The sequence below is a fragment of the Balaenoptera acutorostrata genome, chromosome 1 (genome assembly GCF_949987535.1).
Source record: "Balaenoptera acutorostrata chromosome 1, mBalAcu1.1, whole genome shotgun sequence".
Taxonomy (NCBI): Eukaryota; Metazoa; Chordata; class Mammalia; order Artiodactyla; family Balaenopteridae; genus Balaenoptera; species Balaenoptera acutorostrata.
The window spans coordinates 140161169-140177554 of NC_080064.1; the positions used below are offsets into that span (position 1 = coordinate 140161169).

Sequence of the window (16386 nt, forward strand, 5' to 3'; positions counted from 1 at the left end):
AGTCAAGTAAAATAATAGTTTAGCTGTAAAGCAAAACTCAAGGACCCTTAGTTCCTACTCAAGGGCTATAGATAATATTCTGAGCCATATCCTTGAGTTTTTTACATATACTAACTCCCCCACCAGATGGAAGAAGTTGACTGCATGTTAACAAAAGCACATGGACCCCAGACCGTTTGGAACCATAAGGCTGATGATGTTGCCTCCCGAAATACCACCTGGTTACCTCCCCACCAACCAGAAATCAATCAGAAAAATGTCCACAAGCTGATCAGGCACCTGTGACTCTCTCCCTCACCCTGCCTTTAAAAACCCTTCCCTGAAAGCCACTGGGGAGTTCAGGTCTTTTGAGCCTATTCTCCTTGCTTAGCACCTTGCAATAAACTCTGTATTTTCCTTCATCACATCTTGTAATAAACTGTACTTTCCTTCACAACCAGGCTATGCTTTGGGCGAGCAGACCCAAGTTTGGTTGGCTAACAATCCTGGTGGTGGTAAGAGGCGGGTTCTCAGCTCCTCCGTTCTAATGTGTTTATCCCATTACCTCCTGAGAACAGGTTTTTAAGCAGTAAGACCCAACGATTTGACTTGGGTTGGCTCTGCCTGAAGTGCAGTCTCCTTACCTGCCTCCAGCCAACAAATGTCTGGACCTAGGAATGCCTTCCCCCTGCACGGAAAGGGAAGAGTAGGATGGGAAGGGGGGCGGGGGCGGTGCTTAATTATCCAAGGAAGACTCGATGGAAATGCCAAGGACAGGAGCAGCTTCTGCAATAAAGCCTCAACTGATAGGTACACAGAGTTTTTGTGTACCAATTTCCCCCTGAATGTGGCTTTTAGAAAAACAGAGGAAACAAAAAAAAGTGGGAGAGAGTGATGCGAGAAACTCTTGCTTAAGTCCTACCCCGCCTTTGGTCACAAGCCTCAGAAGTCTTCCCGGGACAGGGGGAGAGCGACCCCAGGAACTGCTAGCGCCTGCGCACTGGCGCCGGCCTGCCGCGGAAGCGCCGGGATCCAGACACTTTCTGACTCCGTGAGAACGGCCCTATTAAACATTTTTATTCTTCATTGCTGTTGAATCTATGTTGAGATTTAAAACACATTGGATCCCCGAGAGACTCTTTCTTAGCCGTCTCTGTCCTCCGCCGGCACCGCCGAAGGCAGCCGCCATTGGGGGTTGCTAAGGCTTGGGGTCCTGGGTTTCTATGGCGACACGCAGGTTGTCTGGGAAAAGGTGCGGCTACAAGATGTCTGGCGGGAAGCACAGTTTACCGGTACGGGCTGCAAGTGTCGGTTTCCCATCACTTGTGATGCAGAAACGGTGCGAACTCTGCCCGACCGCGAGTCGGTGGGGTGCGTGCGCCAGGCGCTGCCTGTGGGGAGGCCGGGACGTCGAGCGAGGGGCGCCTTCAGGTGATGCCGGTGGCCGGAGGGGTGGGCCGAGCGTGTACTTCCCGACCTGGGCCCAGACTCCAGGCTTCTTAGTCGCATCAGAGGACTTCAGAGCCCAGAAGTCTCCCCAAAGAAAAGCCATGCTAGATGAATTGTAAACTCCAATTTTAACATAAACAGTTAACGGGTCTCTCTCTCTCTCTCTCTCTCTCTTTCTCTCTTTCTTTTCTCTCTCTTTCCTGCAGGTCAACGTGGCAGCCCTGCCAAATCCCAGTAATGCCGCTGATTTGTTTCTAGGTTAGCTTTCTGGAGTAATTAGTAATTTCAAATTACTAGAGAGTGATAGGAGGCATTGCTTAGTATGTCGCTCCCGAAAACGCCCTCAACGTCAACACCTGAGGACAAAAATTTGAAAATCTCTGCATCCAAGGAAGAGACAGGTAAAGTTCTTCAAGGCATAAATAATCACGGCCATAGTCAGAAATCACAATACGTTCACTATTTTCCTTAATCTGAGATTTCAGGATACTTTAATTAGTTTCGTTTTTCCAATACACTTGTTTCAATAAAATCAAAAGCCATTCCTTTTATAGTGTTTTTCACTACTCTGCGTAAGGACTGTGTTTGTAAGTTTTTTCAAATGCTAATGAGTTTTATATTGTTCTAAATTCAACCTATTTTAAATACCAGTGGTTGTATGAAACAGTACCTTTTTTGGGTATTTGGTAACGAACCAGTTTGTATCAGGTTTTAGTAATTCTTCTGAATGAAAGTAATTATTTGTATAAGATTTTCATTCATATATAGGTAAATGGAGATCTGTACTGGAATAAGAATCTGCTAGTGACTTCCCTGGCGGTCCAGTGGTTGACTCCGCGCTTCCATTTCAGGGGGCTCCGGTTCGATCCCTGGTCTGGGAACTAAGATCCTGCATGCCAAAAAAAAACCCCAAAGAATCTGCTAGACTCATGCCTACCCCTCATTATGTTAAAGCTTCCTCCAACTCACCTACATCTTGTTTTTAGGGGAGATTCTGCTGAAGTCCCACCTAACTTTTTTTTTTTTTTTCCTTATTTCCTCTGATATTCTGACTCCATCCCAAACTTTCAAGAGATAGACATTTGGTAATGTGAACTTCGGAGGTTTTGATGGTGATCAAAGCATGATACATCCTTACAGAAATTAACATAAACCATTCTATGTGAGGGGCATAGATTAGTTGAGAGTTCTTTAAGAAGAGTGACAACCCAACCCTCCTTGCTGACTGCATAGGAGACCTTTTCCTATATTAGGCCTACTCCCCTACCTTTATAACTCCTCTGCCCTAGTCAAGCTGAGTAGAACACTCTTTGTACTGAGTCTTACTCCACTAATTTGCTCAGATTATTCCACTCTCTTCATTTCTAAGGATCCCAATTCTACATTTAAATCCAACTCAGATCCCTTTCACTCTATAAATATTCCAGTTTAATTTTCACCTTTGAACTTATATGGAAAAAATTACTAAATAATTTGACAGTTTTGAGGAGAGGACATTTCTTTTGTCATTTTCACATCAAAGGGAAAATAGACATTCCCATCATCTTCATGCTATCTTCGTTAGTTGATCAAGTGAAGTGAGTTTAATTTTCAACTTTGAATTTGGAATAATGGAGGTTCATCTTTGTACCTGAGTTTTTGAACTCATGTCTGATGTAAGTGTGAGTAGGGCAGACAATATGAGTTTTCTTTTTCTTGACTAGTTGATTTTCAGTGTTTTAAATATTGCTGCTATTCTTGGCAACCGGAAGCAATGTTTCTCTCTGTTAGCAACATATATATGGGATTGATGAGGTAGCCTGGGAATCTCTAATTAAATCTCAAAAAAACTACAGTAAACTTTTCTTTCCCATTATTTTCTTAGGACTTCCTAACCTAAGGGAGAAAAAAAGTCTGGTGGATCCATCAAAACCCCTTCCTACTTCCCTTCAGAATGAGTTCATCCCTCAGGAAGTTCTACTTTCTCTGACCTATGCAGCTAATGCTGGTCCTTGTCCTGAAAACTTACTGCCTCCTAAGAAAATTAAAACCCCAAAGGTGTGTATATACATATATAAAGTACTTGGGAACATTTATCTTTTGGTATCCAGTTCATTAAGTATTTATTTAGCATATGTTATATATTCCAGATTGTCTTAAGAATATTTTAAAATTAATTTCCTAGATTGAAAACTAAAATCTTTTGCATGAATATTTTCAAGGAAATACTTGAGTATTTCCATTAACCTGTTTTTATGTGATTTACCTAAATGATCATTACTACTCTTAGCCTTGATATTTTTCTTTCACTATTGAATTGTCCTAGTTTCAGTCTTTCTCCGTGGTATTAAATAAGAATTCTGCTCTCTTTTTCCATAGAATATTCAAATGCCTTTAATGTAAATACTCAAAAATGATTAAGAATAGATTTCACTTGACTAGAGCACCCTCTGCTGTGTAGTCATGTTTTTCTTTTTCCCAGGGTACTCTTCCACGCCCTGTAGACCACGTCTGGCATAACCCTATTCGAAGAAATAAGTTCAAATATCTGATTGACCATCCTGTTTCCCTAACAGGAGCTGGAAGGTAAAGAAGGAAGATAGTTGGGTAGATGCAGATGAATAGAGTCATTATCTCATTTTGTATGATTTCCTTGGGAGGAGCAGAATCAGAAAAATTGTAAAATCATAGCATCATCGATTTTAAATCAGAGAATAAAATCATAGAATCAAGATTTCAAAGCTTGAAGTATCTCTTTTCTTGAAATAAATTTATTTATTTATTTTTGGCTGCATTGGGTCTTCGTTGCTGTGCGCGGGCTTTCTCTAGTTGTGGCGAGCGGGGGCTACTCTTTGTTGCGGTGCGCGGGCTTCTCATTGCGGTGTCTACTCTTGCTGCAGGCTCTAGGTGCACGGGCTTCAGTAGCTGTGGCACACGGGCTCAGTAGTTGTGCCTTGTGGGTTCTAGAGCGCAGGCTCGGTAGTTGTGGTGCACGGGCTTAGTTGCTCTGCGGCATGTGGGATCTTCCCAGACCAGGGCTTGAACCAGTGTCCCCTGCTTTGACAAGCAGATTCTTAACCACTGTGCCACCAGGGAAGCCCGCTTGAAGTATCTTTAATGAACCAGAATACAATCTGAAGAGGACATGGGTCTACCTTTTTGTGTATGATTATTAACAGGATGGCAATAGGTGCTGGCTCTGTTGACTTTTCACTTGTTTTAAATTTGCTTTTGCATGCCTTCATGTACTTGCCCCCTTACTCTCCTATTCTTTGTTGTACCCTAGTAGAAGGGACAATATCAGGCAGAATGCCTTTAGGGCCTCTTTTATTTGCACATCTGAGAAGAGCTAGGTAAAATAGCTTCATGACCTGCAAAACCTTGAAAAACAAGTGCTTAATCCCTGCTTTTCCTCAAAGCGAACCCTTAACCTTTACACTGTTTTAGATCAAATCAGCAAATTATATTTGTTGTTTTTATATCATTCCTAAAAATATCCAAAATATCAACATTTTCCCTGTGAAGATTGTAATCAGCTAATTTTCTGTGTATGGTTCATTTATCAATTTACTCCCTCCAAAAAAAAATTTACTCCCTCCATGCTCCTTACTGAAATATCACTTAATAGTAAGTTTACAGTTACTAATACTTGGGTAGGTTATTTAGTCTTTCTGAGTTCCATTTTCTCACTTGTAAAAAGGGAATAATAGACTTGCTCCATTTTGTGTACCTTCCAGGGATATAGAAAGCACAAATGAGATAATGCAAGAGCACTTGTAAAACTATACACTGCTATGTAAATATAAGTTGTTATTACTCAGCTATGTCTCAGTGCTAGAAAAAGTGGCAGAAATTTAGGCTATTCACTTCTGTGTCCTGGGGCTTTGGTGTCATAAATATTGGTACTTTATGCCATCAGACCATGGCTATAATTATTGCTATATAATAATTAGTAGTTATGAGATGTTTGAAGTACTTTAAAAAATAATTAGCTATATCTGAATGCAGCAATAAACTGACATTAAAGTTTTAATGTCAAATGACATCTGAGTTGGAATTTTTTAAAATGTGAAGATCTGTAGTGTGATAGACAGGATAATGACCTCCCTGAAATGTCCTCACTGCAGTCCTTGGAACCTGTGGATACATACCTTACATGGCAAAAGTTACCTTGATTTGGCATTGGCAAGAGACAAGAGGAGGGTGACTGTAAAGTTAATAAGTGTTAGTGATAGATATTGAGGACAAAGGATGGGACGGAATCAATTATGGATGCTGAGATTTTTGATGAGTTGAGTGGTGGTGCTAACTGACAGAATTAGTGAATATAGAAGGGTGAAAAGTGAGAATGAAGGAGAATTATTCAGTCATATCTAGAGGTAACAAATATGATAAGGTGAGATTTGATAACATTGCCAAGGGAGAAAGTGTAGGGAGAGCACAGAGGGATGAGGACAGGACGTTGTGAGCATTTCCATTTGGTAGGCAGGAGGTCACGGAGATGTTCAAGAAGGGGTAGGTAAGATGAAAGAACCAGGAGAGTCCAGTCATACAGAGGATAGAGGAGAGGAGAGTGTTTTTAAGAAGAGAGGTGATCAACCCTGGAAAATATTCCAGGAAAATAGTGGAAGATGAGAACTGATGACTTAGCTGTAGAAAGTCATCCTCAGCTTTCTGCAGAATGATTTCAGAAGAGAAATGGGGATGAAATCCGATTGCAGGGAAATTTTAAGAAGTCTGATGTTTAGCAGAAAGTGAGAGATAGATAGATCAAGGTAACTTGACAACAATGCATGGTCAAGGGAAGATTTTTAGAAGGGGAGAAGACTTGAGTTATAGACCAGGGGGAATGTTCCAAGAGAGAAGGAAATACACAGAAATTAGGATTGATGGAATGAGGTCCCCAAGGATGTGGGCAAAGATGAAATGAAGGACTTAAGTGGAGGAAATAATCCTGGGGAAGAGAATACATCTTAACATGAGGCTGAAGGAAAGGCGAATGAGAAATTTGAGATGGAGAAGAGGAAGAGTGCCGGGGTGGGGGGGGAACCCTAATGCCTCAGCCTTCTTAGTAAAGTATGAGGTAAGGAGACCAGTTTTGTGTCCCTTTTTATCCACTAGAAGGATGTGTGTGGACTTTACCCACTCTTATCCAGTAGCCAGACAAAATTTATTTTGTAAATATATTTTTCTTATCTTTCAGGGATATTTCTTTTCTGTACGATGTTAAATATGTTAAAGGAGAGACAAGGGAGAGCACAGTTTGTCCCCCACAAATGGACCGTTCATTACAACCACGTGATGGTGTCCTTGTGCCTCATAAGGTAAATAAAGTATTTGACAAATAATTTCCTCTCCCTCTCTCTACTTAAAAAAAAAATTTCCGCAAAATATAAAGCCATGTCATACTATAACAACCTGCATTGTTTATGTTTTCATAGCACTTTCTAATTATTTCTAGAAAAGGGCATTTAGTGGGAGATGATCAAACATATCTTATTTTAAGCCATTTTCCAAGCTACAGTTATTTAATCTAGATAATACAGTGTAGGAGACTAGATTTTTTAAAAAAAGAAACCAACAGCTTAAAGTTGTAGAAATCTTGAAAGTAACACAACATTGTAAATCAACTATACTTCAGTTTAAAAAAAGGCAGGGGGCTTCCCTGGTGGCGCAGTGGTTGAGAATCTGCCTGCTAATGCAGGAGACACGGGTTCGAGCCCTGGTCTGGGAAGATCCCACATGCCACGGAGCGGCTGGGCCCGTGAGCCACAGCTGCTGAGCCTGCGCGTCTGGAGCCTGTGCCCCGCAACGGGAGGGGCCGCGATAGTGAAAGGCCCGCGCACTGCGATGAAGAGCGGTACCCGCACCGCGATGAAGAGTGGCCCCCACTTGCCGCAACTAGAGAAAGCCCTCGCACGAACCGAAGACCCAGCACAGCCAAAAATAAATAAAAATTAATTAATTAAATAAATAAATTAAAAAAAAAGGCAGAAAAAAGAATTGTAGAATTCTTACTTTTGGCTTGTTGCTAAGGTGAATTTTAAATTCCTATTGAATTTTAAAGTTGATAGATTTTTGTGTAATTAATACTAAGACCAAGATTGTTCTTTAGTTCATGGCTAATTTTTTATTTTATTTATTTATTTATTTTAACATTTATTTATTTATTTTTGGCTGCGTTGGGTCTTTGTTGCTGTGCGCGGGCTTTCTCTAGTTGTGGTGAGCGGGGGCCACTCTTTGTTGCAGTGCATGGCTTCTTATTGCGGTAGCTTCTCTTGTTGCGGAGCATGGACTCTAGGTGCGTGGGCTTCAGTAGTTGTGGCACATGGGCTCAGTATTTGTGGCTTGTGGGCTCTAGAGCGCAGGCTCAGTAGTTGTGCACGGGCTTAGTTGCTCCGCGGCATGTGGGATCTTCCTGGACTAGGGGTCGAACCCGTGTCCCCTGCATTGGCAGGCGGATTCTTAACCACTGAGCCACCAGGGAAGCCCCATGGCTAATTTTTAAATTTATGCTCTGCTAAAAGTTTATTACTCCTTGCCATGACCCATATTACTAATATTGTTATTTCTTTAATCAAAAACTCGTAATAAATATTATCTGTTTGGTATAGGAATTAGGATTTGTGAAACTCAATTTTTTTCATCTGCTTGTTTTTATTCTTGTTGTTCTTTCTTTCTTTTTAAGCCAAAGAAACTATCAGATACTTTGATTCCTGAAGAATTTCATATTGTGTCAAATACAGGAGTTTCAGGTTTGGAGTGTTATGATGAGTGAGTACTGTGGTATATACTGAATATCTGACAAGTTGAACTGTTTCCTACTTCCCAGACATAGAGGAACCTGAGCAGTTCACTCATGTTCCCAGGCAATATCTACAGTGAAATGAGTAAACATCTGGCTTACCATCCTAATACAATTTAAGAAAGGTATCAAAAACTAATGAAAACAGTCTTACTTAAAAGAGTTTGGAGCAACAAGAATTTACTGTCTAGCACAGGGAACTGTGCTATTACAGGATATTGAATATCTTGTAATAATCTATAATGGAAAAAAAATCTGAAAAAAAAATATAACTGAATCATTTTGCTGTACACCTAAAACTAACATAATATTGTAGATCAATTATATTTCAATTTAAAAAAAGAGTTTGAGATTTTAGTTTAGATTAAGTTGTTCTCTGTCTTTTCCTACTGTTTAATTTTGAATTAAAAAAAAAAGATCTTTGTTCTGAATGCTTGCTATACCTCTTTGGGAATGGTTTTGAGCAATGACAAAGGAAAGTAGCCCTCTAAGTTGGAATCTCATAATGCACACTCTAGGGCTTAGCTCCAGACTTCAGACTAGTCATTTCAAGTTTTCTTTGATTCCTGCTAATGGGATTGAAAATGGGATCTTGCTTTTATTTTCTGAAACAACACTTGAATGTTTCATAGTTTAAAAAACTAGAACTTTGGACTAGGTTTTATAGTAAAATATCCAGAAGCTGTCACTCTTTTTACCTTATCCAGTACATATGTTAAACGTCATTTCCTTATGATGGTGGGTTTTAGAACAATATTTTGCCAAAGGGAACTAAATGGAACTCATTTTGGGGGTAACTTTTAATTCTTATATAATTTCAGAATTATAAAGAAGTTACAAAAATGGGACAGGGAACTCCTGTATACCCTCTATCCTGACTCACTGAGTGTTTACATTTTGCCTCATTTGCTTTAATACACACACACACACTTAAACTATTCAAGAGTAAGTTGGAGGCCCTCATGACCCTTTGCCACCAAATACTTTAGTGTGTATTTCCTTGTAACCCACTACTTATAGATCTTTTTGATGACTTTTTTAGCTCTGTCATTCTTGTATATATTAGTTGCCGTTTTACAATATAGACTCATAGATTTGTTTTTTTCACTGAGTTATAATTCTTTGCTATCGTTGATGTTCAGATTTTTCCTGATTTTGCTAATGCCAGATCCTTTGAGCTGGCTCTTGTGTTCTTTAGGCATGTCCCCATCATTCTTTGAATGTTCTCTTATTTTCTGGCTCAATGAGATTTTCAGGTTCATCTTGTATTTCCCAACTCCAGCTTTGGAGTGAGCTATGAGTCACTTCTCCACGGAGTACTGTTTTCCTTTTAGTGGAGAAGGGTTCTTAGAAACCAAGATCTGGGTGCTAGGTGTACTCATTGCTCCTGGGGTGTCATTGCTTCTAGTCCCGCTCACATACTCATTTTTGAAACTTTATTTTGAGTCTTTATATTCTCTGGATATTTTTCACTAATCTAAACTCTGAAAGTGGACCTTATTAACGAACTATGTTCCAGTAGGGGGCAGAACCAAAGGAGATGTTTTTTAACTAGGGGAAGAAAAAAGATATATAAATAATAATGAATTTGAAGAATTACCATGAGGTTCTCACTGTGATATCCATTTAGGTATAAGCAAGTACTTCCAGAGGACAGATATACATGCTGGGCATCAGGAAAATTGGGTTCTAGTTTCATCTCTGCTTATTAGTTTTATAACCTGTTTAGTCACTTAACTTTGTTGACTTTAGTGTTCTTAAAACATTCTTCCACCTTTGAAATGTCATTTTTTTAAATGAATCAAAGAAATTTTTGTATTGTGATACATTGAGGAATGTGATTAAAGCTCTTTTACTTAAAATTTTTAAAAATATGATAAGTATCATTATATCTGTGTCTGTAGATGTCTAAGGCTATTCAAGTATCCTCTTGTGTGTAAAACGATGGACCTTTCTGATTGTCTCCAAGCTTCTCAATTCTGTGAGGTCTTAAGTTTTTCATGTGCTGTTATGTGATAAATAGGCCAGACAGTTTTCTTACAATAATATTTACCTGTCTTAATTATTTCAGCAAATATACTACTCTCCTCACAGATAGTGAAAATAGACTATTGCTCTTCCCATCCATGTAAGTACAGTTTATTTTTGAGAGTGTTTCTAAGAAAGAATAACTATATACACATATTTTCCTTTTTATTGGTACTTTATTACACAAAAATATTAAAATTACTGCAGAAAGCCAAGACAATAATTGCCTACAATTCTATTATTTAATCAGTGTTTTCATTTGTCCAACTGCATATTGATTTTTTACATATTTATAATAATATCAAAGTGCTAAAAACACTTTTTTTTAACCATTTTAAATGGTTTTTTTGGTTTGTTTTTAAATTTTATTTTATTGTGGTAAGAATACTTAACATGAGATCTACCCTCTTAATAAAATTTTAAGTGTGCAATACAATATTGTAATTATAGGCACAGTGTTGTATAGCAGAACTGTAGAACCTTGCATAACTGAAATATTATGCCCATTGATTAGCAACTTTCCATTTCCTTCTCCCCTCAGCCCCTGCAAACCACCATTCCACTTTCTGATTCTATGAGTTTGACTATTTTAGATACCCCATGTAAGTGGAATCACACAGTGTTTGTTTTTCTGTGACTGGCTTATTTCACTTAGCATAATGTCCTCCAGGGACATTCATGTTGTTGCATATTGCAGAATTTCCTTCTTTTTTTAAGGCTGAATGATATTCCATTGTGTGTGTGTGTATGTATGTATGTGTGTGTGTGTATACATATATATATATATGTATACACACACACACCACATTTTCTTTATCCATTCATCAATGGACATTTAGGTTGTTTCCACATCTTGGCTGTTGTGAATAGCTTCAATGAACACAGGAGTGTTAATATCACTTCAAGATCCTTTTTTTTTTTTTTCTTTTGGCCACACCACGTGGCATGCAGTATCATAGTCCCCTGACCAGGGATCAAACCCATGCCCCCTGCAGTGGAAGCATGGATTCTTAACCACTGGACTGCCAGGGAAGTCCCTCTCTTCGAGATCCTGATTTCAAGTGGGATTGCTGGATCATATATAACTTTATAAAAGTTATAAAAATTTATAACTTTTATATTCTAAATTTATCCATTAGTGTTTCTCCATTTTGCTATAGGCTTTTTTTCTTATCTATCCTTTGTCCCTTTTCTTTTATATTGTGAAGTAGCGGATCTTAGCAGCTTGGTGTTTATTACTCCACATTTTTCTGTGTTCTTACAATCTTACACAATAGGGGTATAGAGTTTTTTTGGGAGGTGGAACATTATTTTCTTTTATGAAAAAGAGGATCATACATTGCATTTTTGTTGGTTTTTGTTTTGTTTTGTTTTTGTATTTTGTTTTACTGTCTTATTGATAGCCCACTAGATTAGTATTGTACATATAGGTCTAATGCTTTAAAATACCATTAATATTCCATAGTATGTACATTTTCTTTATACATATTTTGTTCCTTTTGCCATCTGAGCATGACCTATTGTAACACTAATTATATATGTCTGCCATCTTAATCTTTTAGGAAACCTAATAAAAGAGTAGAAGTGGTCCAGCTGAATGATGTGATGGATACTATGCTAGAGAGGGCTGGTGTGGAAAATCGGGCATATACAGGGCCAACCAAGGTAATTGCAAAGATCAATGTAAACCAGTGGTTAAGAGCATGCACTCTGGAGGTAGAATGCCTGGATTGGACTCCTGACCCTGCCGTTTATTAGCTGATGACCTTGGGCAGGTCATTTAGTGTATTTGTATCTTGATTTCCTCATCTGCAAATTACAGATAATATTATTTACCTCATAGGGTGTTGTAGAAATTAAATGACATAATGAATGTAGATTGCTTAGGACAGTGCTTGGCATGTGGTAAACATTGTATAATTAATTTTTAGTCATTATTATTGTATTTAATTGAATATAAGGCACCACTGATTATAAGACCCTTATTATTTTATGTACCACTAAAAACACTGCCAATTAAACCATGCTTTCTTATCACTTATAATTTTTATTTTGCACCTAATGAAAGAGCTTTCAGTCTTACATAGATACAGATTTTTTTTCTTTATGGGGCTATTTCTCTTTTGTTTTATAAATTTTTATTTTTATAGAATTTGAAACTTATAGACAAGTTCAATATAAGGCACTCCTATGTAACCTTTACCCAGGTTTGCTAATTGTTTACACTGTGGCCTATTTGCTTTATCATTCTCTTTCCCTCTCTCTGTATCTCTATGTGTATGGTTTTTTTCTGAACCATTTTAGAGTAAGCTGGCAACCTCATGCCTCTTTATCACCAAACATTTTAGGGTATATTTCCTATAAATAAGGACAATCTCTTATATATCCATAATACAGTTATAAAAATCAGGAAATTTAACATTGATATGATAGTATTATCTAATATAGTTCATATTCAAGCTTCAAATTTTATTAATTGTCCCTGTAATGGCTTTTATAGCTATTTTCCCCTACATTTCGGGATCCCAGGATCACACAGTGCTTTTAGTTGTCATGTTCCTTTAGACAGCTATAACCTGAAACTGTTCTTTGTTTTTCTTGACCTCAATATCTATAGAATGTTCCTCAATTTTGGTTTGTCTGATGTGTACTTATTCAATTCAGGTTTTGTATTTTTGGCAGGTATAACATAGTGGTGATATTGTGACTTTCTCAGTGCATCATATAAAGATGTGCATGATTAGACATAGATTTTTTTAAAATGTATCATTTTTTATATATGTTTATAAAGGAAAATGTAAGTGAACAAATTAATCAAGGTATTTCTAAAACTTATTCACACTGAGTGCTTACCTCCTAAGTTGTTTTTTCCTGGCAAGACTGTAGTAAATACTGATTATCTTACTTATCTTTTGCCAGATGCACAAACTACTTCATATATTAAAGAAGGAACAGACCATTTATAATACTGTATTTCATGAACTTATTCGACAAGTCAGTGTGGACTGTGCAGATAGAGGAGAACTACTATCCAAAATCAGGTTAGAGCTGTTATTGGAGTACCCCAGTTTCCTCCTGAATTTTATATTAGAATTATATTTATATCTGCTTTTAAGAAAATCACAAAAGTAACTTCTCTACTCTATTGATAATAAGGGACCTAAGTGCATTTCTATTATATTTTCTATAGTAAAAATATATTGGTTGAGAACTTCCTTAAGGTGATTTCTGTTCAGATGTTTGACACCATATTCTTTTATGATTGGGAGTGAAGTGTCTCTTAGGCCTGTTACTGTAGAAGGAGGGTTTCATATGAAACAGAGGTTCATAATAACCATTTTTTATAGAGGGAAGAATAACTGACAGATTGGTTATAAGCTGAATAAGACTCAGATTACACAGAAATAGGGCTACTGCAGTAATTATTTTTGGTTGACACTATAAATATCTTTGGATGTAGCCATCTGACATTGTTCAGTTATTGTTATTTTTATTTTTTCCAATATTTTATGAAGGGAATTTCCAAATACCCACATAAAAATTGAAAGAATTTTACTGTGAGCACACATATATCTAGATTCTGCCATTAACATTATACTGTTCTCGCTTTATTGCTTGTCTGTCCATCTAGCCATGCTTCTGTTTATCCACCAACTTCATGTACTTCAAAGTAAAATGCAGACATCAGTGTATTTCCTTCAGATACTTCAGCATGTATATCATTAATCAGAGTTCATTATTTATTTGCCTTTTTTTCCGTTTTAAGTAAAATTTACATATAATAAAATGAACAAATCTTGTCTGCATTTGTTGACTTTTGACAGATACATACACTTAAATAACCCAAACCCTTATCAAGATATAGGGTATTATGGTCACCTCACAAAGTTCCTTAATGCTCTTTCCCTGGAAATGCCCACCCCTGCTTCTCCAGAAGTTCTGACTTCTTTGAATCTTAGATTAGTTTTGCCTATTTAGGAACTTCATACAAATGGGATCATACAGTATATACTCTTTTATGTAAGGCTTCTTTCACAGAGGATGCTTTTGAAATTCATCCACATTGTGCATATATGGGCTGTTTGTTCCTTTTTATTGCTGAGTGGTATTCCATTGTATGAATGGAACAAAAAGCAGTTTATCTGTTTTCCTATTGATGGGCACTGTTTCCAGTTTGGGGCTATTATGAATAAAGCTACTGTGAACATTCTTGTAAGAATCTTTCTGTGAACATATGCTTTCATTTCTTGGGTAAATATGTAGGAATGGGATTGCTAGTTCGTAAGTTTGTTTTTTTAAATTTTTTTCGAAAATTGTTTATTTTTATACAAACTTTAAAGATTACTTTCCATTTACACTTATTAAAAAATATTGGCTATATTCCCCATGTTGTACAAAACATCATAAAGTAAGTTTTAGTTTATCTATTTATTTATTGGCCATGCCTCATGGCATGCGGGATCTTAATTCCCCAACCAGGGATTGGACCTGTGCCCCCTGCAGTGGAAGCACAGAGTCTTTACCATTGTACCGCCAGGGAAGTCCTGGTTTAAGTTTATTCTTATAAGAAATTATCAAGGGGTGAAGTCAAGATGGCGGTGTGGGAAGATGTGGAGTTAGCATCTCCCCACAACTAGGGTGCCTGCTGCTGGTGGAGGACTCTGACACTCAAGGAGACAGGAGGAACCCCAAAGTGAACCGGTAGGACATGGGGGGACTGAGGAGGGAGGAGAAGTGGAGGCCAGACAGGATCGGTGACCCTGAGGCAGGGGAGATCAGGAGAGGCAGGCGGGAGGGGCACTTGGGGAGGAGTGGGAGAGAAGCGGAGGGCGATTGCCCCGCCCACTCAGGCCTGGGGAGCCTGCTGAGCTCCCAGGCAGGTCCCCTGCCCTCCAAGCCTCCCCCCTCCCTGCCCCAGCCGCATTGGTCCTGGAGGCATAGGAAGGAGGCCAGGGAGATCAGGAGAGGCAGGCAGGAGGGGCCCTCCCAGACTGGAGGAGCAGGAGAGGAGAGGAGGGCGTTTGCCCCACCCACTCGAGCCCAGGAAGCCTGCTGGGCTCCCAGGTGAGGTCCCTTGCCCTCTGAGACCAGGGCTGGGGGGCATGCCTGGGTCCCTTCTGTTCTTTGAGCCTAAGCCCCACCCCCCACAACCCCCAGGGCCTTTTCCAGCCCTGTGGGTCCTGAGCATTGGCCCCGCCCACCACCCAAAGCTCGCCCTTGCTTAGGCCCTGCCCTCCACAGCCAAGGCCTTCCCCCCCCTTTTTTTTTTTCCTTTTCCCTCCTCCCCTTTTTTACTATTGTGGTACTGATGTACCTTCTGGTTGTTGATTCACCTATATTTTAATTGTTATATTCTTTCTAACATACCTGTTAGTTTCCTGGTCTAATTTTATTTTTTACTTTGTTATTGTTAGTTTTTGGTTTGTTTTGCTGCCCCATGCGGCTTGCGGGATCTTGGTTCATGAGCCAGAAGTTGGGCTGAAGCTCCTGCGGTGGGAGCTCCAAGTCTGAACCACTGGACTAACAGAGAACCTCAGACCCCAGGGAATATTTATCAGAGTGAGGTCTCATGGAGTTCCTCATCTCAGCACCAAGACGCAGCTCTACCCAATAGCCTACAAACTCCAATGTTGGAAGCCTCAAGCCAAACAACCAGTAAGACAGGAACACAATCCCACTCATTAAAAAAAAAAAAAAAAATGTGATGGCAAAAAAATATGTCACAGATGAAGGAGCAAGGTAAAAACCTAGAAGACCAAATAAATGAAGAGGAAATAGGCAATCTACCTGAAAAAGAATTCAGAGTAATGATAGTAAAGATGATCCAGAATCTCGGAAATATAATGGAGGCATGGATTGAGAAAATACAAGAGATGTTTAACAAAGAACTAGAAGAACTAAAGAACAAACAAAGATGAACAACACAATAACTGAAATGAAAAATACACTAGAAGGAATCAATAACAGGATAACTGAGGCAGAAAAACGGATAAGTGAGCTGGAAGACAAAATGGTGGAAATAACTACTGAGGAGCAGAATAAAGAAAAAAGAATGAAAAGAATTGAAGACAATCTGAGAGACCTCTGGGACAACACTAAGCGCACTGACATTCAAATTATAGGGGTCCCAGAAGAAGAGAAAAAGA

The 16386-nt window shown here is 38.7% G+C and overlaps 1 protein-coding gene across 7 annotated transcripts in view; it reads left to right on the forward strand.

The window, feature by feature from the left end:
- The first annotated feature begins 1151 nt into the window (after nucleotides 1–1151).
- The window catches only part of AXDND1 (axonemal dynein light chain domain containing 1), an 83169-nt gene continuing 67934 nt past the window's right edge, over nucleotides 1152–16386 (forward strand). For 4 of the 7 annotated variants that reach the window (XM_007188218.2, XM_057531245.1, XM_057531246.1 and 1 more), the window contains exons 1-9: nucleotides 1217–1410; nucleotides 1635–1829; nucleotides 3293–3465; nucleotides 3890–3993; nucleotides 6611–6731; nucleotides 8096–8181; nucleotides 10284–10340; nucleotides 11803–11905; nucleotides 13160–13281. In XM_007188218.2, coding sequence (XP_007188280.2) covers nucleotides 1751–1829; nucleotides 3293–3465; nucleotides 3890–3993; nucleotides 6611–6731; nucleotides 8096–8181; nucleotides 10284–10340; nucleotides 11803–11905; nucleotides 13160–13281 — 845 coding nt within the window. In that variant the 5' untranslated portion in view covers nucleotides 1217–1410; nucleotides 1635–1750. Of the gene's footprint in view, nucleotides 1411–1634; nucleotides 1830–3292; nucleotides 3466–3889; nucleotides 3994–6610; nucleotides 6732–8095; nucleotides 8182–10283; nucleotides 10341–11802; nucleotides 11906–13159; nucleotides 13282–16386 lie in introns of all 7 variants that reach the window. The other 3 variants (XM_057531237.1, XM_057531241.1, XM_057531243.1) reach the window with 3 other exon arrangements.